This window comes from Malassezia sympodialis, genomic scaffold, assembly GCF_000349305.1.
Source record: "Malassezia sympodialis ATCC 42132 genomic scaffold, msy_sf_10, whole genome shotgun sequence".
Classification (NCBI taxonomy): Eukaryota; Fungi; Basidiomycota; class Malasseziomycetes; order Malasseziales; family Malasseziaceae; genus Malassezia; species Malassezia sympodialis.
In genome coordinates, this window is record NW_017387808.1 from 297,726 (window position 1) to 317,273 (window position 19,548).

At 65.9% G+C, this 19,548-nt stretch overlaps 9 protein-coding genes and 1 pseudogene across 10 annotated transcripts; 3 read left to right on the plus strand and 7 right to left on the minus strand.

Moving 5' to 3' along the window:
• Positions 1-587: 587 nt before the first annotated feature.
• MSY001_2282 (uncharacterized protein) lies at positions 588-1,936 on the minus strand (the record flags this gene model as incomplete). Its single annotated transcript, XM_018884126.1, has 2 exons — positions 588-704; positions 731-1,936. 2 exons carry the CDS (start codon positions 1,934-1,936, stop codon positions 588-590), a joined length of 1,323 nt encoding a protein of 440 aa, XP_018740817.1.
• Positions 1,937-2,065: 129 nt separating this feature from the next.
• MSY001_2283 (uncharacterized protein) lies at positions 2,066-3,574 on the minus strand (the record flags this gene model as incomplete). The annotated part of the gene is made up of 1 exon (XM_018884127.1): positions 2,066-3,574. The coding sequence occupies one exon, from the start codon at positions 3,572-3,574 to the stop codon at positions 2,066-2,068; it is 1,509 nt and encodes a 502-aa protein (XP_018740818.1).
• Positions 3,575-3,655: 81 nt separating this feature from the next.
• On the minus strand, positions 3,656-4,400 carry MSY001_2284 (annotated as a pseudogene). The gene is given in 3 exon segments: positions 3,656-4,162; positions 4,168-4,365; positions 4,389-4,400. Coding segments are annotated over 3 exon segments (717 nt in total).
• Positions 4,401-4,414: 14 nt separating this feature from the next.
• Positions 4,415-6,688, minus strand: MSY001_2285 (uncharacterized protein; the record flags this gene model as incomplete). The annotated part of the gene is given in 2 exon segments (XM_018884128.1): positions 4,415-6,568; positions 6,581-6,688. 2 exon segments carry the CDS (start codon positions 6,686-6,688, stop codon positions 4,415-4,417), a joined length of 2,262 nt encoding a protein of 753 aa, XP_018740819.1.
• An 86-nt stretch (positions 6,689-6,774) lies between these two features.
• MSY001_2286 (uncharacterized protein) lies at positions 6,775-8,391 on the minus strand (the record flags this gene model as incomplete). The annotated part of the gene is made up of 1 exon (XM_018884129.1): positions 6,775-8,391. One exon carries the CDS (start codon positions 8,389-8,391, stop codon positions 6,775-6,777), a length of 1,617 nt encoding a protein of 538 aa, XP_018740820.1.
• A 100-nt stretch (positions 8,392-8,491) lies between these two features.
• On the plus strand, positions 8,492-9,982 carry MSY001_2287 (uncharacterized protein; the record flags this gene model as incomplete). Its single annotated transcript, XM_018884130.1, has 1 exon — positions 8,492-9,982. The coding sequence occupies one exon, from the start codon at positions 8,492-8,494 to the stop codon at positions 9,980-9,982; it is 1,491 nt and encodes a 496-aa protein (XP_018740821.1).
• A 15-nt stretch (positions 9,983-9,997) lies between these two features.
• On the minus strand, positions 9,998-10,525 carry MSY001_2288 (uncharacterized protein; the record flags this gene model as incomplete). The annotated part of the gene is made up of 1 exon (XM_018884132.1): positions 9,998-10,525. One exon carries the CDS (start codon positions 10,523-10,525, stop codon positions 9,998-10,000), a length of 528 nt encoding a protein of 175 aa, XP_018740822.1.
• Positions 10,526-11,472: 947 nt separating this feature from the next.
• MSY001_2289 (uncharacterized protein) lies at positions 11,473-11,842 on the minus strand (the record flags this gene model as incomplete). Its single annotated transcript, XM_018884133.1, has 3 exons — positions 11,473-11,655; positions 11,679-11,747; positions 11,771-11,842. 3 exons carry the CDS (start codon positions 11,840-11,842, stop codon positions 11,473-11,475), a joined length of 324 nt encoding a protein of 107 aa, XP_018740823.1.
• Positions 11,843-11,945: 103 nt separating this feature from the next.
• MSY001_2290 (uncharacterized protein) lies at positions 11,946-12,906 on the plus strand (the record flags this gene model as incomplete). The annotated part of the gene is made up of 3 exons (XM_018884134.1): positions 11,946-11,960; positions 11,984-12,079; positions 12,103-12,906. The coding sequence occupies 3 exons, from the start codon at positions 11,946-11,948 to the stop codon at positions 12,904-12,906; spliced, it is 915 nt and encodes a 304-aa protein (XP_018740824.1).
• A 321-nt stretch (positions 12,907-13,227) lies between these two features.
• Positions 13,228-19,548, plus strand: MSY001_2291 (uncharacterized protein; the record flags this gene model as incomplete). Its single annotated transcript, XM_018884135.1, has 2 exons — positions 13,228-15,466; positions 15,524-19,548. The coding sequence occupies 2 exons, from the start codon at positions 13,228-13,230 to the stop codon at positions 19,546-19,548; spliced, it is 6,264 nt and encodes a 2,087-aa protein (XP_018740825.1).

Genomic DNA, 19,548 nt, shown 5'->3' on the forward strand with positions numbered 1-19,548 from the left:
GTGCCAAACGGGATAATCAACTACTATATAGAATGACCTCATCAGAGTATATACGGCCTAACATACATGCTCTTTGTCTATGAGTGTCAATGGGTTATAGCCGGCATTGCATGAAGTTTCCTTGGTTGCGCATGTGACACTCGATGGTTAGGTCGCAAAAGTCTTGGCAAGATTGGGCCATGTGGCATGTGAATTTTTTGCCCTTTTTCATGCCAAGAAATGGTAGAGACTGCCAAATAAATCGGGCCGATAGCAGACGCGCCTTGCATGCTGCAGATGCACTCGTACACCTATTTGCCTAGATGTTGCCTATATTGCTCACATGAACTTTGAAAGCTCATATTGTTCTTGTACAACTTAGCGTTTGAAAACTGTTTGTGTAAGTTTTTGGAATGCGACTGCTTGGAGTGTCGTCCTGTCTTGGCGAACGCATGTTCAGTCACAACCGCCTTATAGATAAGTATATTCACTTAGTGCGTCTTTTTTCCCACTTGGGTCCCATGACGCATAAGGTATACAGGACGGGCAGTGGCATAAAGATACTGATTAATGCGTAAATGGTAAAGGTCCATCCCAGTCCAATCCCATCAATGCTGTACTGTGTCACAGCCACGAGAATTGCACCTAGGATACAGCGGCCAATATTGAGAGCGGCTGTGACGGAAGCGGCTCGATCGCGATACAAGTCCACTAGGAGTGAATTGCTGCTGTGAGTATTTTGGCCACGTACATGGACGTAAATTGGACCATAGAACAGGCCGACGCTGTGCGTAAGCAAAATACACATACCGAAGAAGAACACTATCATGGGCGCTGCAATGTGCGTTTTCTTGTCGAGACACCATTCCACGGCGATAAAACCAATGCAAAAGAGGGTATTAAACAATGGTGCATACTTGAGGCGCGCTATGAATAGGTTCAGCTGATCGCCATGCTTTTCCTTAGAGCGCCGATACTCCCAATCCACCAAGCGACCGCCCAAAAGACCTCCTACAGCAAATCCTGCGCCTAGTGGCAAGTAACAGAGACCGATGACGATCATGTTGTAACTGTAGTTGTCAGAAAGCGTTTCTGATAACGTAGCCGTCGACACGGAATATGTTGTGAAGGGAAGCGAATACGATAATATTAGCAGCGCAATGTCAGGCTCAAGGAACATGAGCCAAGGCTTGTGAAAGCCCATCTGGCTAAGCTTGACATGAGAAGGCATCTCCATTGTTACGGACTTCTCTTCCTGGTTTTCTGCATCGCCATGCTCGACAGAGAGAGAGATCGGCAGCCATGGTTTCCAGATGCCCACCGGTCGCTTGGATCCGTTGCCTACCAGGGCCCGCAGCGTTTCTGGTAAGAGCGCGCCAAAGCACAAGAGGAGGATGCCATTGATCGCCGAGAGAAAGAAGAACACAGAGTGCCACTCCCAGCGCTTGGCGAGAAGCCCGCCTGCGATGGGGCCCACACATGGTCCGATCAATGCGCCGAATTGAAAGTAGCTCATGTATCGCCCTCGATGTGACTTTGGCGCCATGTCGCTCACCACGCCGGCTCCAATGGCAATAGCGCTCGCAGCTCCACAAGCTTGCAACATGCGGAGGACGAGCAAGCCCCAGAACACATTCACAAAAGCGAGACCCAAGTTGGCCGCTAAGAAGATTAAGAACGTGCACATAATGATGGGGCGGCGGCCAAACGTGTCAGAGAGTGGTGCCCAAAACGAGGGTGCCACACCCTGGAAAATCATGTACATGGTTACCGACAAGAGTGTCTCACCTTGGGTAATACTCAACTTTTCGGTGACTTGTGGGAGCGCAGGCATGTAAATGTTGCTTCCAAGAGGGCTCATGAAACCTGCCACGGATGCCAGGATCATGGAGAGAGCCTTTATGCTGGGTCGGAAGACAGAGTACGCTTGGGTGGATTCATCCTGCGGGGGAGACATTCTGCTCGTCCCCCGTCGAGGCTATCCACCAGCTACGTCAGAAAACAAGGCACTACCATCAGGCACGCTTCTGCTGACCTCCGCCTATTTCCGATGGACACTGGGAAAACCTCCACGTGCGTCTACATGCTATAGATTCGAGGCCTTTTGGCGCCGCTGCATCCACTTGGGGCCGTGTCGCGTGACGACCCAGAGCATGGGAATGGGCAGGAGTGCGCATAGGAGACCGATGAGCAGCATAGTCCAGCCATAGCCGATCGCATCGACAATGTACTGGACGGCAGCGACGAACACGGCGCCTGTGATGCAGCGCCCAATGTTTAGGGCCGCCGTGATGGAAGCGGCACGCTCGGGATCCAGGTCCACGAGGAGAGTGTTGATACAGTTATAGTACATAATGGCAGCCATACTCGCAAAAAACTGGAGTACGAGAGGAGCCGCGACGTGAATGCGCTGGTCCAGCAGCCAGCCGTTGGCAATGAATAGGAGGCAGAAGGCGAGATTCAGTCGGCCCATGTGCTTCATGCGTGTGTGGTGCAGGTTCATCTCGTGCCCGTGCTTATCCCATGCATGTGCGTAGTCGCGATCGAGGAGCCAGCCGCCGACCACGCTCCCCGTGGCGCTGCCCATGCCAATTGAGAGAAAGCAGAGGCCCATCTCCCATGGTTTATACTGGTAATGGTCGTACAAGATCGTGGAGAGCGTCGAGCTCATGACGGTGAAGCCGCCAAAAGGGATGGCATAGCAGGCGATCATGAGCGCGACGTCCGGCCGGGTATACATGCACCAGGGCCGGCCGAACCCCAGGGTGCGGACGTGCAACTTGGGCGGCAGGGCCATGGGCTCGCGCTTTTCGCTGTCTTTGGGAACGAGGCGCAGGGGGACAATGGTGCGCCATATCGACACTGGCTCCTTATCGCCTCGACCGACCAGCGCACGCAGCGACTCCGGCAGCAAGAGGACAAGGAACAGCAGGTACGCGCCGCCAAAGGCTGAGAGGAAGAAAAAGACGGCGTGCCAATCCCAGGCCTGCGCCATGAATCCACCAATTACCGGACCGATCGAGGGGCCTAGGAGCGTGCCGCACTGGAAGTAGCCCATGTACGAGCCGCGCTCCTTTTGTTCCGACACGTCGGAGATGCAGCCGGCGCCGATGGCAATGGCACTGCTCGCACCACAGGCCTGGAGCATGCGCAGCACGAGCAGGAGCCAGTACGTGTTGGCGAACGAGAGGCCCAGATTGGCGATGAGGAACACAAGAAACGTGCAGAGCAAGATGGGCCGCCGGCCATACGTGTCTGACAGGGGCGCCCACAGGGACGGCGAGAGGCCCTGGAAGATCATGTACATGGTGACAGATAGCAGGGCCTCACCCTCTGATATATGCAGCGCACTGGATATGTTCGGCACGGCTGGCATATAGATATTGATCGCAAACGGGCTCATGAACGCCGAGGCGGACGCACATACAACCAGGAAGGTTTTGGCGCTCTGGCTAAACGCCGAGTATGGTTCATGCACAGAAACGCTCGACGAGGCAGGCGACGCCCCAGCACCTTTCTTTTCGATATCACTATCGCTCAGAGACGAGGAATCGCGCGACGGGAGCCACGACGTCGGGTCCGCCGAATCTTCCATCGCCGTGGCGCGCAAGGTGGCGGTGGTCGCTACTTTTTTTACCTCCGCACGTGTATGGCCTCCACCGTTCGGTGGCGGGAGCTACAGCTTCGCATAGTCATAGGCGCCGCCCTTCTCGTAGGCACGAATGTAGGCAGGGCGCTTGTGCACCATCTCGACCCAGTTGCGGAACGAGTCAGGCACCAGCTCCTGGTCAATGCGCCCAGATGTTATGGCCTCGAGAACAAAGAGCATCTGGTAGTCGGCCGCGGTCGGATTGCCGTCCTTGTCGCCTCCTGCGAACCATGCGCGGCCATCGGCGCTCTCCTTCTCGAGGGCGCCCTGCGTGAAGGCAATCTTGCGCTTCAGGTCGGGGCCCACGAAGCGCGTGCTCACCTGCCCAAACACAAGCGAGACGAGCGGGCGCACAAAGAAGGGCGCCTGCTGCGGCGCGAGGAGGAAGATGAGCGACATGACGAGTGTCGGCATGAGGCTGGCTTCGCTGAACTGCGTCCAAAAGTCGTTGTCGTCCTCCCGCTCTTTGGCAGGCACGCCGCGGCCCTCGCCATAGTACTTGATCAGGTAGTCTGGGTCAGCAGCCAGCACGCACTGACGATTGCGCCGCTCTCCGCAACGACCTTGCCGCGCTCCGTGTCCTCGATCACCGGGCTCTTACCCAGGGGGTGCACCTCGCGGAGCGACTTGGGCGCGAGATGATCAGCGCCACGTTCGTAGCGCTTGATCTCGTACGGCAGGCCAAGCTCCTCGAGGATCCACAGGATGCGCTGCGAGCGCGAGTGGTTCAGGTGGTGCTGGGGTTAGGATGCGCACGCACCAGAATGATCATGATGACTATGCAAGCTACGGGGCTGCGGGTGGCGCTAGACCCCATCGGCCGATGGCCTCCATGGCACGTGCGTCGCCCTCGGCCAATGTATCATCACGCAGGAGCGTCGCGAGCATGTGCCATGGGTTCTTCCCGCCGCCGTAGCGCAGCACCTCCGTCTTGTACCGCTCCCCGGCCTCGCGCGAGAGGGGGTCCGGGCGGAACACCTGCGCCCATACACGCGCCGCGATCGCGCGGTCGAGCAGGTAGCTGTAGTACGTCGCGCCGTAGCCAAACAGGTGCCCAAACTGCCCCTGCCACGTCGCGTCTGGCACGGGGGGGAACAGGCCCATGTCGCGCTGCACGCGCTCGAGCTCGCGCGATGTGCTGAAGTGGGCGTCGCCCGCGCGTGCCGAGTGGTACTGCTGATCGATGGTGGCGAGGAGGATCTGCTGGTGCGCATCCAGCACGTCAAGGCGGCGCTGCGCGTGTAGATGCGCCTCGAGCTGTGGGTATGGCAGCGGCGCGCCGCTCTGGTGGTGGTGCGCGGTGAGCTCCACGACGCTCGGGTCCGTGAGGAAGTGCTCCATGAGGATCGACGGCAACTCGACAAAGTCGGTCGCGCAGCGCGTGCCTGAGACGTTGTGGTACTCGGTGCGCCCGATCATCGAATGCAGCGCGTGCCCCATCTCGTGGAAGAGCGTCTCGACATCGTGCCAGCGCAGCAGCGTCGCGCCGCCGACGCCCGCCGTCGGCGCAGCAAAGTCGGTCATGAGCACAACGACCGGCAGCTGGAACCGGCCGGGCCGCCCGCGCGCCGTGACACCATGTACGCCGAGCAGCGGCTCCGTGTCAATGTCGGCCGGGAGCCCCTCGCTCGCTCCCAGCGCCACGTCGTCCTGCGCGTCGTCCCAGTCCAGGCGGCGCGAGCAGCGCACCGTGTAGTGGGCCGCGCTGGGCGGTTTGCCTGCACGGCTAAACAGGTCGCAATAGATCGCGCCAATCACGCCGCCTTCGCGCTCGTCCACGACGTCGAGCTTGAGCACGTCGCGGCACCACACCTCGCCGGGCTGTACCTCTGCGGCGCGGAAGTGAATACCGTACAAGAGATAGAACAGGCGCGAGAGGCCCGCAAACACCGAGCCGAGCGATAGGTACGGCGAGAGTGGCGCGAGGTGCGCCGGCTGATACTGCTGGAGGTACGCGTCCGCATAGTACTCACGGTCCCACAGCGCGAGCTGCGAGGAGCCTTCCTGCTCCTGCTTCAGGCGCGAGAGCTCCGCCATCACTCGCTCGGCGGCCGGGCGCTGCGCCGCGGCGATCCGGTGCAGGAAGCGCTCAGCATGTGCGGGCGTCCCGGCCATCTTATCGACGAGCGCCATCTCAGCGAAGCTGTGCTTGCCGGTGAGCGTCGCGAGCGCGTAGCGCGTGCGCAGCAGCTGCTCCAGCACTTGCACAGGCTGCGTACGCCCCGTGTACGAAATCTCGTACGCAAGGCGCCGCGCGCGCGCGTCAGGCGCATGCCTCGCGATGTAGTGCACCTCCCACGACCCGGGCATGACCGGCACAGCGCGCGCGCGGCTGAGCAGGCCGGTGCGCAGGCCGAGCGGCGACGTGTCGAGGCCACGCAGCAGCTCGACGGGAAACGCAACGGGCGCGTCACTCGCGCCCGTTGCCATGTCCTGGAGAAAGGCGCGGCCGAGCACCATGATCTCGTCGCTGAGCTGCACGAAGCGCTCGCGCTCGTGCGGCGGCAGATGGATACCCGACTTTTCAAAGTCGCGCAGAAAGATGATCGCGACGGCGCGCGCCTCCTCCGACAGGGCGCGCCACACGTCTGCATCGGCCATGGCGCGGCGCAGGGCCTCGTAGAGGCCCGTGTGCGTGTTGAGCACGTTCATAAAGTTGCACAGGTACTCGTACGCAGCGTTCGCCGCCTCGGCCCAAGCGCCCTCGGGGTGCGCGTGGCGCACGAGCTCCGCCATGTCGATCACGCCACACAGCATGTCGCTGAGTCGGTCGAGGTGGCGCACGACGCTCGCGAGTTCGGCGCGTGGCGCATCGGGCGCCGCCGCGCGCGCAAGCCGGTTGACAAGGAGCTGGCACCGCACGAGCGTGCGCTGTGCGAGCACGCCAAAGTCGCCGGGCGTGCGCAGATGGTCGATTTGGAAGAGACCGGTCGGCGCGCCCTGCGCATGGACCTGCGCTGGGCGATCGAGCAAGTCGTGCAGCACCTGGTGGTCGCGCTCCACGGCGAGCGGGACACCGCGCGCGAGCGCCGTGGCCGACGCCGTGTCGGAGCGTGCCATGTGCAGGCACCGCCTGGGCGCCCAGCGCGCGGCGCGCGCAGCGAGGCGAGGCAACAGCATTGTGGAGGGAAGAAGGAAGCTACCGACTAGAAGCGCACGGCAGGCGCCCGCTCCACCTGGTCGAGGGGCACCTTGTGGCCGACGAGCTGGCGAATGTCGCGGATGCCGTAGCGGATCATGGTGGGGCGCTCGAGACTGAGGCCCCATCCGAGCACGTTGACGCCCTCTGGGAGGCCCATGGGGCGCAGCATCTCGGGGCGGAACATGCCGCTGTTGCCGATTTCGACCCACTTGCGGAGACCCGCATGGTACGAGAAGATCTCGAGGCTGGGCTCGGTGTACGGGTTGTATGCGGGCTTGAAGCGCAGGTTGTGTACGCCCATCTTGGCGAAGAAGACCTGCATGAACCCGATCAGGTCGCCGAGGGTGATGCCGTAGTCGGCCACGACGCCCTCGACCTGGTGGAACTCGGCGAGGTGCGTCGCGTCCACGGCCTCGTTGCGGAACACGCGGTCGATCGAGAACAGCTTGGCGGGACGGAAGCCGCCCGGCTGGTTCGCGATCTGGTACAGCATCGCGGACGACACGGCCGTGGTGTGCGTGCGCAGCACGAGCTTCTCGGTGACCGCGCGGTCAAATGGATAGCGGTAGCCAATCGAGCCAAACGCGCCCTTTTCGTGCACGTCAATAACGCGCTGCAGGTACTCTTCCGGCACATGCTTCGCCGCCGGCGGGTCCGCGACAAAGAACGTGTCCTGCACGTCGCGCGCTGGGTGCTGCTGTGGCACAAAGATCGAGTCGAAGCACCAGAAGCTCGAGTCGACAAACCGGTTCGTCGGCATCTCGCTAAAGCCCATGTCGAAGAAGATGTGCCGGAACTCCTCGCGCACCTTGAGCAGGGGGTGCAGCGCACCGGCGGGCGGCAGCACGCCCTCCGCGTCGAAGTTGTACTTCTTGAATGCCGCGTCTTTCCACGCGCCGGACGCCAGCATATCGGCCGTGAGGTCCGTCTCGAGTTTCTGCACGGTGAGCGCAAACTGCGGGCCCTTCGCGACCGAAAAGTAGAGGAACTTGCGCTGGCCCAGCATCTTGCGCTTCTTCAGCTCGGCGATCGTCTTGTCAGCACCCGGCGCCGCGAGCGTGCCGGTCCGCGCAATCTCGAGCAGCTCCGCCCGCGTCGTGTCGGCGACCGTCCCGCCCAGCGTACTTTCCGCGCGCGCAAAGGTGCCGTCAGGCAGGCGCCGCGCAATGCGGTTGCGGAACGCACGCGCCTGCGCAAGCTTGAACACGTCCGCGCCGAGCGCCGCCTCCAGCTCCGCCTGCGCGAGGCCCTCTCCAGACGCCGGGAGCAGCGTCCACAGCCGGTGTTCCGGCGCACCGAGGCGCACCGTCTGGCGGCCGTCCAGCGTGAGAAACAGGTGCTGCTGCTCCACACTCGAAAACACGACCATCTCCTTGCTCTGCAGCGAAAGCAGGACACCCTGCAGCGACAGCTGCCACGTCGCCGCCGCCTTGTGCGCGGCCTCCTCGGCCTGCAGGGCCTCGCGGTCCTGCGCCTCGCTCGTGCTCTGCTCCACGCCCGCCGCGCACGCCGCCTGCGTCAGCGGCTGCACCGGCGCCATAGTGCGCGTGTCTTGAATCTCTCCACCCGCGGCATCGAGGCGCGCGAGCACCTGCTCCGCAGTCAGTGCGTCTCCCGCCATCGTCGACGTCCAAGGCCCGCCGCCGGCCCTGCCGCCTTGTCTTCCATCACGTGATGCCCTACCAGGCCGTCCACGCGGCTCGTCGCCGTCGATCGCGTGCATGGCGGACGAGGCGGGGATCGCCTTGGACGATCTCGGTACAGACCTGGCGCCCGCGCCGGTCAGTGCCGGGGATGCGGCGCTACATGCTATGCTGGAGCAGCGCAAACTCGCGCACCAGGTGCCGGTGCCCACCTCTGACGTCCAGGTGCGCGAGCGCCTGCGGCAGTATGGCGAGCCTATGACCCTGTTTGGCGAGCGCGAGCCGGACCGGCGCGCGCGTCTTTTGCAGGTGCTGATCGCGCGCCACGGGAAAAATGCCGTGAACTTGTCGCACGCGCCGTCCGCCGAGGCGGCGGACGAGGACGAGGAGGAATTCTACACCGAGGGCTCTACTGACCTCCTCGTCGCGCGGCGGCGCATCGCGATGGACTCCCTTTCGCGCGCCAAGGCGCGCCGCGCGTACCAGCGCCGCGAGGCGCGTGTGTCGATGCAGGACGTCGCACAGCTCCGCAAACAAGTGCTCGAGCCCCTCAAGACGTGCCAGCTGCTCGGCTCGCAGATCGCCGGATCGCGGCCCATCTCCATGGTGCGCTTTGCGCCAGACGCGTCCATCCTGGCGACTGGATCATGGTCTGGCCACGCGGCGCTGTGGTCGCTGCCGAATGCGACGGCCCGCGGCGCGGCACTCGCGGGTCACGAGGACCGCATAAGCGGCCTGGCGTGGCACCCGTGCGCCACACTCACGCAGACGCCGAGCGCGGTGAACCTTGCGACGGGCGCGGGCGATGGCACCGTGTGCCTCTGGTCGCTCGCGGACGAGCGGCCTCTCCTGCGCACGCTGCGCGGCCACGAGGCGCGTGTGTGTCGCACAGCGTTCCACCCGATGGGTGACTATCTCGTGAGTGCCTCGTACGACGGAACGTGGCGCCTCTGGGACGTGGAGCGCGGGCTCGAGCTCCTGCTCCAGGAAGGCCACAGCCGCGCGGTGTATGCGATTGATGTCCACGGCGATGGCTCGCTCGTAGCGTCGGGCGGCCTCGATGCGATCGGGCGCCTGTGGGACACACGCACCGGGCGCACGGCCATGGTGCTCGATGGCCATGCGCGCGAGATCCTCAGCCTTGCCTTCGCGCCGAACGGCTACCACCTGCTCTCGGCGTCCGGCGACGATACGGTGCGTGTGTGGGATCTGCGCACGCTCAGCACCGTCTACACGATTCCTGCGCACCGCTCGTCCGTGGCGGATGTGCGCTTCTTCACCGCGGCGAGTGAGCGGCCCCGTGCACCGGCGCCCTGGTGGGCCGGCAGCGACGTGTCGATGGATGTGGACGACGCAGGCGATGCGCCAGCGCTGCGGCGCTCAGGCCTCTACTTTGCCACGGCGGGGTACGACGGGCTCGTCAAGCTGTGGAGTGCCGACGACTGGCAGCTGGTCCAGTCGCTGCGCGGCGACTCGGGCAAGGTGATGAGCGTGGACATTAGCGCCGACGGGCAGTATATTGCGAGTGGCGAGTGGGGGCGCACGTTCAAGCTCTGGGGGTCGCTATAGCTATGGTACAGGTAGCTAGTCCATGTGCATGCCCATCGAGAGGCCGTCGTCGCCGGCGCGGACCAGCGCGCTCTTGCGCGCGGCGACCTTGACCTTGGGGCGCTTGGCATCGGCCTGGATCGCACGGCGCAGGTGCTCGTGCCGGTGCACGGCGAGGCGGTCGACGGCCTTGGCCTTGGCCTGGACGCTGCCGCCCGCGGCCTTCGCCATGCGCGCACGGTAAAACGCACGCTCGCGGCGCGCCTTGATTTCCTGGATGCGCTGCATCGCAGCAAGCGTCGCCTGCACAAGCTCGCGGTCGTAGCGCACAGGGATGTTGCGGCGCTTCTCGAACTCGAGCGTGGTATCGACGGTCATTTCCTTGCCGTGCGCCTTGCGGAACGCCTTGGTCCAGCGCACCTTGCGCGGGTTGCGCTTCATCTTAAAGTTCTTGTGGCATTTCGACTTGCAGAAGCGGAACACCTTGGCATCGTTGCGTACAAACGTAATGCCCCGCCCAGGGTACGACGGCGCCGAGCAGAAGTAGCAGTGCTCCACCCTCATCGTGCACGGTGGGTGGCAACGAGGCGCTCGCGGCGAGCAAAAAAAAAGTCGGCCGAACTCCACATCCCCACGTCGCCCGCCGGGCCGTGCCGCGCAACGCCCGTTCTCGTGCGATGGGCGAGACGCGCATCGACATGCGCGCCGCGGGCGCGGCGCGCGACGACAGCCACGCGGCCCGTGTGGCACTGCCAGTCGCATGGTTCCGACGGCGGAAAACGCTCCTCTTCGCCACGTTCGTCCTCGTGTGCGTGTGTGTGTGGCTGTGGGTCGACCCATCGGCGATGCCTGCGCCGAGCCTGCGGCGCAAGCGCGTCGATCCTGACATTCGCAAGCTGCTGCGCACGACGCCTGGTGCCATCCCAGGCATTCCAAGCCCGCCGGGCGGCCATGAAGGTCGCAATGGCGAGCCGTACCCGTCGCGGCGTGACCTGACGACCTTGCTGATCGAGCATCTGCGCGAGCCGTCATTCCGCGTCGACGAGTCGGTGTGGCGCGAGTGGGCTGCGTGGCTCGAGCCGGGCGCGTGGCCGGACGATGCGCATGTGCAGTTCCTTACGGAGCTCAAGCGCATCCACGGCGGGGACCTCGGGGACGTCAAGCGCTACTTGCACAGCCCGATCGCCTGGGAAATGTACCATTTGCAGCTGGAGCCGCTCACCGTCTTCTCCAAGTCGTACTGCCCATACTCGCGCGGTGCCAAGAGCCTGCTGACCGACTACGGGGCGAACTTTACCGTGTATGAGGTCGACTTGCGCTACGACTTTACGCACATAGCGCCGCTGCTGTGGGCACTCACGGGCCATCGCACCTACCCGAAGGTGCTCACGGGCTCCCACCTGGTGGTACGCTCTCTCACTGACAGCAGGGTGGCTTGGATACTCTACAGGACCTGCACGATCGCGGCCTTTTGGAAGGCGTACTCCATGGCGCCGGCGCCTTATAGTACATCACTTTTTCTTGCCTTTTTTCTTCTTGCCGCCGCTCTTCGGCGCGGGCGCGGGCGGCGCGGCGCTGGCCGGCTCCGGCGCGGGCGGCGGCGCCTCGATGCCCGACATCGCCTCGAGCAGCAGTCGCTGCAGCTCGTCAAAGCGGTTCAGGATGATCTGCGACTTGGCTCGGTACTTGAGCGTCTGCGTCAGCGCGGGCGACGTACGACGTGGTCGTCTGTGATCTTCACAACGAGCGTCTGTGTCTTGGGCTGCACCTTGAGCACAAGGCGTGTCTGCGTAAGTAGTTTCTACGTACACGCTCCGGCTGCGCCGCTTGCAGCGCGAGCGCGCGCGCCTTGAACTCGCTCCACCGCTTCACATACACCATGGCGGCGTGGAGGAAGGGGCGGTCTTCGCTCACGTGGCATACATTGGGGAAATATGTAGCTCGTCGTGCGCGGCCGCCGCCGGCGCCGTAGGTCACTGTCGACATGTCGGACGTGGCGGTACGTGCGCACCGCTGACCCAGTCCTTCGCTACGCTCCTGTACGAGACGATTGCACAGAACAAGCTCTCTGGCTCGCGCGTTCATCGTGTGACCGACAGCGCTACAGATGCCCTGCGCGTACGTGACGGTACTGACCGCAGGACCCCAGCGGCCTGGCTGCGACCATGCTCAAAGCGCACATGCGCGCTAGCGCATCGACCAAGCTCGTGTCGCTCTACCTATTCGATGCCATTGCACGACATGCGCAGGAACTAGCGCGCCGCGGCGGCACGGCCATGGCGTCGAAAGACGACCCCGCGGCGCTCGCTGCCAACGCCGCGGCCCTGCTGCGCGCGTTGCACGAGCCGGCCGTGCAGGTCGGCATCGACAGCCTACGCCATGTGCCGCCTGAACAGCGCGAGAAGGTCCGCAAGGTCGTGGATATCTGGAGCCGCGCGGCCACCTTCCCTGCGCCCGTCCTGCAGCGCATCCTCGACCATGGCACACGCACCGAGGCACCAGCGCCCACACGGGCGGCGCCCCCACCGGCGGCCCCACGAACGGCGCCCCCCCCAGCGCCAGCGCCTGTGCCCCCGACGCGGACCGCCTCGGCGCCAGCGCCAGCCGCGGCGCCCCAGCTACCCCCGCATGTACTGGCGCTCCTCGGGCAGGCGCCGCCCGCAAGCGCAGGTGCGCCGGCCCCGCCGGCCCCGGCCCCTGCCTCCTCTGTGCCGAGCCCCCAGCCCGAGCCGGTGCGCTCGCCGATGGGCGCTGCAGGCCCCGGCGCGCCCCGCGCGGGATCGCGTGGCCCAGCAGAGCCCGAGGACCTACGTGCCTTTGACCAGTCTACCTTTGACCCGACCAACTCCGCACACTGGGAGCGCCTCGCGCGCCTTTGGAAGAACACGTACCAGTACGAGGCGTCGGGCCCCGAGCTGATGATGGCGCTGAGTACGTATCTATGACTAATGCAGTGTCGGGCGCGTTGTCGAAGGAGCAGGATCCGCGCTGGGCGGCGATGCCACCGATGACGGGTATGCCTCCAATGCCGGGCATGCCCCCAATGCCGGGCATGCCCCCGATGCCGGGCATGCCTCCGATGCCAGGGATGCCCGAGTCGGGCCGCGGCGCGGACGGCCGCCGTGCTTAGCGTCATAGATACCCCTCGCGCGCGACATAGCACGTGACACGTCCCTGCGCGTGCCTGGCAGGCGCGGTAGACGGCGGCGAACAACACGACCCAAGCGCTCGTGGCGGTGAGCAGGGCTGGACGCCACCTGGTGGACATGCACCTGGATCCTCCGCTGCCGGCACCCGGTGTGCCGGCCACGCGGCAACGGAGCCGGACGTTCGTTACGCGCCCCCGCTCGTCCGTGCTCATGCTCTCGAATATGGATCGTCGTCTGTCACTGGGCGAGGACATGTCCCAGGCCCTGGCGTGGACACGTATGGTGCCTCGCGAGCCTGGCCCAGGTACCTCGCGGCATCGCCACACGGCCTCTGACGTCGACGCCCTCGCTCACACGCCGGCCCTGCAGCGCCAGATGACGCAGCGCCGCGCCTTGGCGCTCGAGCTGTACGACTCGGAGAAAGCCTACGTCCGGGGCTTATGCCTGATCGACACGTACTATTATACCCCTCTGCTCACTGCCGCCCAGCAGCCTGTACCGATTGTGTCGCGCAGTGCGCTGAACCGCATGTTTGCCAACTTTTACGATATCCTGCAGCTCAGCAAGGAGCTGCTGTGCCGCCTCGACGAGCGCGTGGGCGACGGGAGTCCTGTGGACGCGCCGTGGGACCCACTGCAGGACGAGGTTGGCGACCTGCTCGCGCCCATCGCGCCGTTCCTCAAGATGTATTCGCTCTTCATGCAGAACTTCTCGCAGGCGATGCAGAGCATCGAGGCGGAGCGCCGCGGCAACGAGCGTTTCCGGCGCTTTCTCACCGATGCCAACCAGAAGACGCACGCGGAGCACCAGCGCGCGATGGCCCTGGGACTCGAGGCGCAGATGCTCACGATTGTACAGCGCGTGCCGCGCTACAAGCTCCTGCTGCATGGCCTACTCGTCCACACGCCCGAGTGGCACCGCGACTATGCGCTGCTGCGCCAGTCGTACACGGTCGTGGACCACACGGCTTCGTACATTAACGAGCACATGCGGCAGCACGAGCTTACCCTCACGGCCCTCGAGCTGCAGCGCACGCTTCTGGGCCTCAAGGAGCCGCTCGTCGTGCCTGGGCGCCGCCTGCTCAAGTATGGCACCCTGCTCAAGACACGCCGCAAGGATATCCAGCCGCGATGCCTCTACCTATTTTCCGACTGTCTCGTCGTATCGAGTGCCAGCGCCGACTCGGTCGCTCCCACGGACCTCGAGGCGCCGCTTGAGCGCCCGCGCTCATCGTACAGCGACGCAGCCGATGCGCCCGTCGCTCCCGCAGCGACAAGTCTGCACCGCCTGCCGCGGATGAGCATGCAATACCTCACGCACAAGCTGCCTCTCACGGACTTGACCGTCATTGGCTACGACGACCTGCCGCTCCGTGTGGGCGCAGGCGCGCCTGCTGCGTCGCCGAGTCTCCCCGCGTCGGCCAGCATGCCCAACCTGGCCGCGATGCACGCGGACCCCCGCGCAGTCTTGCGGCACAGGTTCGAGGTCCTCTCGCCCCACTGCAGCTTCTCGCTCTATGCGCCGACGCGCGGCTGCCAGCAGCGCTGGGTCGCGGCGATCCGCGAGGCACAGGACGAGTACCGCGCGAGCCTCCCGTCGATGCGCCAGAGCACAGAGCTTGCGTCGCGGCCAGCGTCGCTCTCGTCGTCCGCGAGCAGCGACGCGCTCGACGAAGAGCTCGCTACGCCTGCCGCGCACCTCAGCCTATCCCCTGGCGAGGCACAGCCGCATGCGTCCTCCTCGCTCTCCGCGCCCCTCTTTGGCCGCAACGAAGACCTGCCCGCGCTCGAGCACTACCTCGCGCCCGTGTGGGTCCCCGACAGCCTGGCGGCACGCTGTCGGCGGTGTGGCGAGCCATTCACGCTATGGCGCCGCAAACACCATTGCCGTCTCTGCGGCCACGTATTCTGCCATGCCTGTGCATCGAACTACTTCCGGATCCGTGCCGCCGGAGATCTCCATGCGGATGTGCGCACACGCGCGTGTGTCGCGTGTTTCCGCTCGACGTTCCATCACGCGCCTCGGCTGCAGCATTCCGAGGCCCACACGGTCAGCGGGCCGGACCCGCTGGCCTCGCTCGCGCCGCCCGTCGTACCTCTGCCCGTGCTCATGTCCGTTCCCCAGGACGCCACGCACCCGGCGCACGACCGTCGCTGGTCGATCGTGAGTGTGCCGCAGGACAGTCCCTCGACGCCGCGCGTGCAAGTTCGCACAAAGACAACGGCGCCGCCTGCGCGCGAGGAGTCGCCCGTACAGGACTCTGCGCCCACGACGCCGAGACGTCTTGCGTTCGCGCCGCCGTCGCCAGCGGCGGCGTGGCTCAAGTCGCTGCTGCGTTCGCCAGCGCCGCCGCTCTGTACGCCATAGTACCACGTGGCCCGTGTTCCGTCGCCTCCACGCACCCACCGCGCAGGCCTCGCGCGTCTTGCGATGCCTGCGCGCGGCTCCGGCCCCGTCGTCGGCACGTCCGATGCGGAGGAGGCGGTGGGGTGGGGCAGCGATAGTGGCGCTGGCGATCTCGTCGATACGAGTCGCTGCTCACGCCACCATACTCTGTTTGGCACCGAGCCGCGCCGTCGCGCGCGTGCCTCGGCTGCCCCGCCGCCGCCAGCGACGCCGGCGCCGGCGCCGGCGCCGCGCCACCACCTGCGCACGCGCAATATCGCACAGATTCACCCATATACCATCGAGGCTCTGCGGTACCGCCGCGAGCTGTACGCGAATGATTGGCAGGACGCCGTCGTGTCCCAGCGCGAGTGGCGCCGCCGGCCCCTCTTGGAGGAGTCCGAGGCGCGCAAGACAGCGTCGCCGTCGCTCTCACCGCCAAGGCGCACGCGCTCGCCGTCTGCCACCGATCCACCGATACCCTCCGCGAGCTCGCCGCGCTCGGCGCGCGCGAGTCCAGCGCCGCCATCGCCGTCCTCCTCGGATAGCACGGACTATGAGCGGCGGTTCCGTGTGCTCAAGCGCATGATGCCTGTTCACATGGCGCGTGCCTGCATTGATGACCTGCGGGCGATGCGGCATGGCGTCTCCAGCGACTCGGACGACGAAGTGCCTGCACGGCCCCGCGCCGAGCCACACAGCGCACTCCAGCCCGGCGAGTCGCGGCGCCGACTCCGCCACACCGCCGAGGCGGCGCGTGCGCCCCTTCTCAGCGACGTGTCATCGAGCGAGTCTGCCTCGGACACCCCACCGCCGCCCTCACCCCGCCTCCGCAACGCGGACCTGCGCTGGTGGGCCGTGCGACGCCGAGCGCCGTCGCCCGTGCGCGAAGGCGACGTGATCGATCGCATGCTCTCACGCGCTACGGCTCAGCGCGCACGCCGAGCCCCTGCGTCCGCACGCAGCACAGCACGCAGCAAGGGATCCCCAGGCGCGCGGCGCAGCGCACGCACGACCCTGCCGACCTGGCTGACCGGGCGTCGAGACGCGTCGCCAACGCCACGCGCCCAGGCGCACCACGCCGGCACCTATGTGCTCCCTGGCGCCGGCCACATCCACGGCGTGCCGACGCAGCGGCGGGACCTCGTGTCGCGTCTGCCGTACGTGCCACCGGCGCATCCTGCGCTGGACCTGCGTCGCGAGGCACGTGCCGCTGCCCCGATCGCTACGCCCACGCACCCGCGGCGCGTATCGCGGGGCGCAGGGCGCGGGGCGCGGAACGCCGGTGGCCCCGAACCGGCACGCTCTCCCCGTGCAGCACCCGCCCCGGCCCTCCCAGCCGCATGGCACGCCGCACCGCCCGCGTGGCGCGACGACCTGCAGGCGCTCCTGCACTGGGACGGCCTCTTGCATGTGGAGGTGGATCTCGGCGTCGCGCCGCCCCCCCTCGGCGTGCGATTCGCGGCGGACACGGATCTGGGCCGGGGACGCCTGCACGCTCTGCTGCATGGCACGGTTCCGCCTGCGCCACTCACCTGCCATGTGCTGGGCCATACCCTGCACGACCACATGAGCATGGACGATGTGGGCGCGACCCTGGCAGCGCTGGGCGAGCGTCTAGACGACACGCGCCTGTGGCGCCCCCTTGTGCACTTTCTCGGCACGTGGCTCTCGATGCAGGCGGCACGCTACCCCCGCGAGGGCGTCGCGCTCGCCGGCGCCTTTGAGGTCGGCGCAGCGAGTGAGATGCTGTGTGCGTGGGCGCAGGCGCAGCTGCAGCGCGCGCTACCGGTCGAGCCGACCCTGCTGCTGCTGTGGTTCCGCGTCGAGGTGCAGTGGCGGGTGTGGCAGCTCGGCGCCTGCACGCCCGTGCCCGTGCTCGACGTGGCGCAGCCGCTCATGCTCCGCCTGCTGGCCAGCGGCCTTGCGCGCACGCTCGCGCACATCGCCGAGGCGGATCGCACGCCACTCACTGACCTCACGGCGGAGCTGTGGGTGCATGCGGTCCATGTCCTGGGGCGGATTGATGACGAAGCGTTCTGGGACGTGCTCGCTGCGGCGGCGGACGACTACTTTGCGCTCACGCCGTGCTCCGCGCTCGTGCGCTGCGAGCGTGCGTGGCTCATTGTGCTCGGCGTGTGCTCGCTCTCGTTCTTCTCGGCCGCCGCTGGCGTCGCAGGCCCCGCGCCTCATGTGCGTGCCCACTGGGCCACTATCCAGGCCCTGCTCGCGCGCGTGCGCCTGCGGTACGATGCGCCCGTCGAGCGCGCCGCGCCGCGCCAGCTCCTGCAGAAGCGCGATGCCTACATTCACGTTCTCCTGCACCGCTGCTTTCTCCTATGCACGCGCTGGCAATGGCCGCTCCTGCACTCGGAGTCGCTGTTGCGCCACCTCTTCGACGTCTTCGACGCGCATGCCCTGGAGGACTTGCCGTCCGAGCACGACCACGACTTTGCGCCGTTCCTGCGCCACTTTGACGCGTCGCGCCTCCTGGACGCGCCGCCCCAGGGCAGCGCCTACCACGTTTTCCTCCAGCTGCTCGGCCGCGCGAGTGCCGAGCTGCAGCAGGTGCCTGATGGCCGCCAGCGCCTCGCGCGCTTGTTCTCGCGCATGACGCCCGTGCGTGTGATGCCGTTTACCCAGGCGGACCCGCCCGTGTCGACGGAGCGCGCCAAGCTCTTCAACCATTACTCGATCGTGATGCTGTTCCTCTACTTCGAGCCGGCGTCCGCGCTGCTCCGCCTGCGCCAGATCCGCAGCTTCCTTGCGTTCACGCCGGCGGACCGGGCCAGCCAAATCGCATGCATCCGCGCCATGGTATACGCTGGCACGCTGTTCCGGCACCACGGCCTCGACGTGCAGCCTGTCGTGGCATGGCTCGTCGACGTACTGCAGGCGCTCCAAGCTGCGGCCGGCGCACCGCACCCCTCGGACGGCCTCGCGGCGCGCCATGCCGCACAGACGCAGCGCGAGCTCACACGCATGGTCGCTGTGCTTGTGCGCTCCGTGCAGCACCTCGTCGAGCATCCCGGCTTCCCGGGTCGCACCGTGTATCCCCCCCTGGCGCTCCTGCATCCCGCGTGGACACACGAGCTGCTACAGCAGGCGCCTCCGCCAGACGTGGCCGTCGAGGTGCTCCATGTGACGCGTGCGTTCCTTGCGCAGCGCACGCTCGCGCTGCAGCCCGTGCCGTCGGCGCGTGCACCGGGCGTCGACGACGTGGACGACGAGTTTGATGATACCCTACTCACTGACCCATCGCTCGATGCGCTGCTGGGCGAGGCGGCAGATCCCTCGCCGGATGCAGACCTGGCTGGACAGCTGCACACGCACCTATCGCCCGCGCTGTTCCAGCTGCTCGATTCATGGACGAGTGCGCCGCGCGCCGACGCACGCACAGCTCTCGAGGCGCTCGTGGCGCAGGCAGAGATGCAAGCGCGCGTGGACCTGCTCGTCGATACGTGGGCCGAGTGCGCGCGCGTGCTCGTGTACCACAACCGCCGCGACTGGCGCGGGTACCTCACGCTCGGCAACGAGTCGTGGAAGCGGCTGCGGGCACCCGTCCAAAAGCGGCTTGTCGCTGTGCGATTCGCGGCGCGCCTTGCTGCGTGGGATCCACAGGCTCTGGCGGCCTGCGCGACCGAGTGTGTGATGGTCTGGTTCCATGGGCTGGCCGCGTACCGCGCAGACGAGCTGCCAGCACTGACGGCGGCGCTCGCGCCGCACGACTCGCTAGTGCCGCACGGCACGCCGCGCGATGCGGCGGCCTTTGCCGCCGCGCACCTTGCCCTGATCGAGCACGTGGTGCGTACGATGCGCGAGGAGAGTGAGACACAGCCAACGCGCGTGGGGCTCTTTATACAGTGCCTATCAGCTCTGCTCTCGTCGATCCGCGTCTACACAGCACACACGCCCGAGCCGGCCTACTTGGATCAATGCGCACGACTCCTCGAGGTCGTGCATACGTTGGGTGGCGCCGTGGGCCGCGGCATCGGTGCCGAGTGGCAGGCTACGCAGACGGCGGTACAGTCGCTGGCCCGAGCGCGCCCTTAG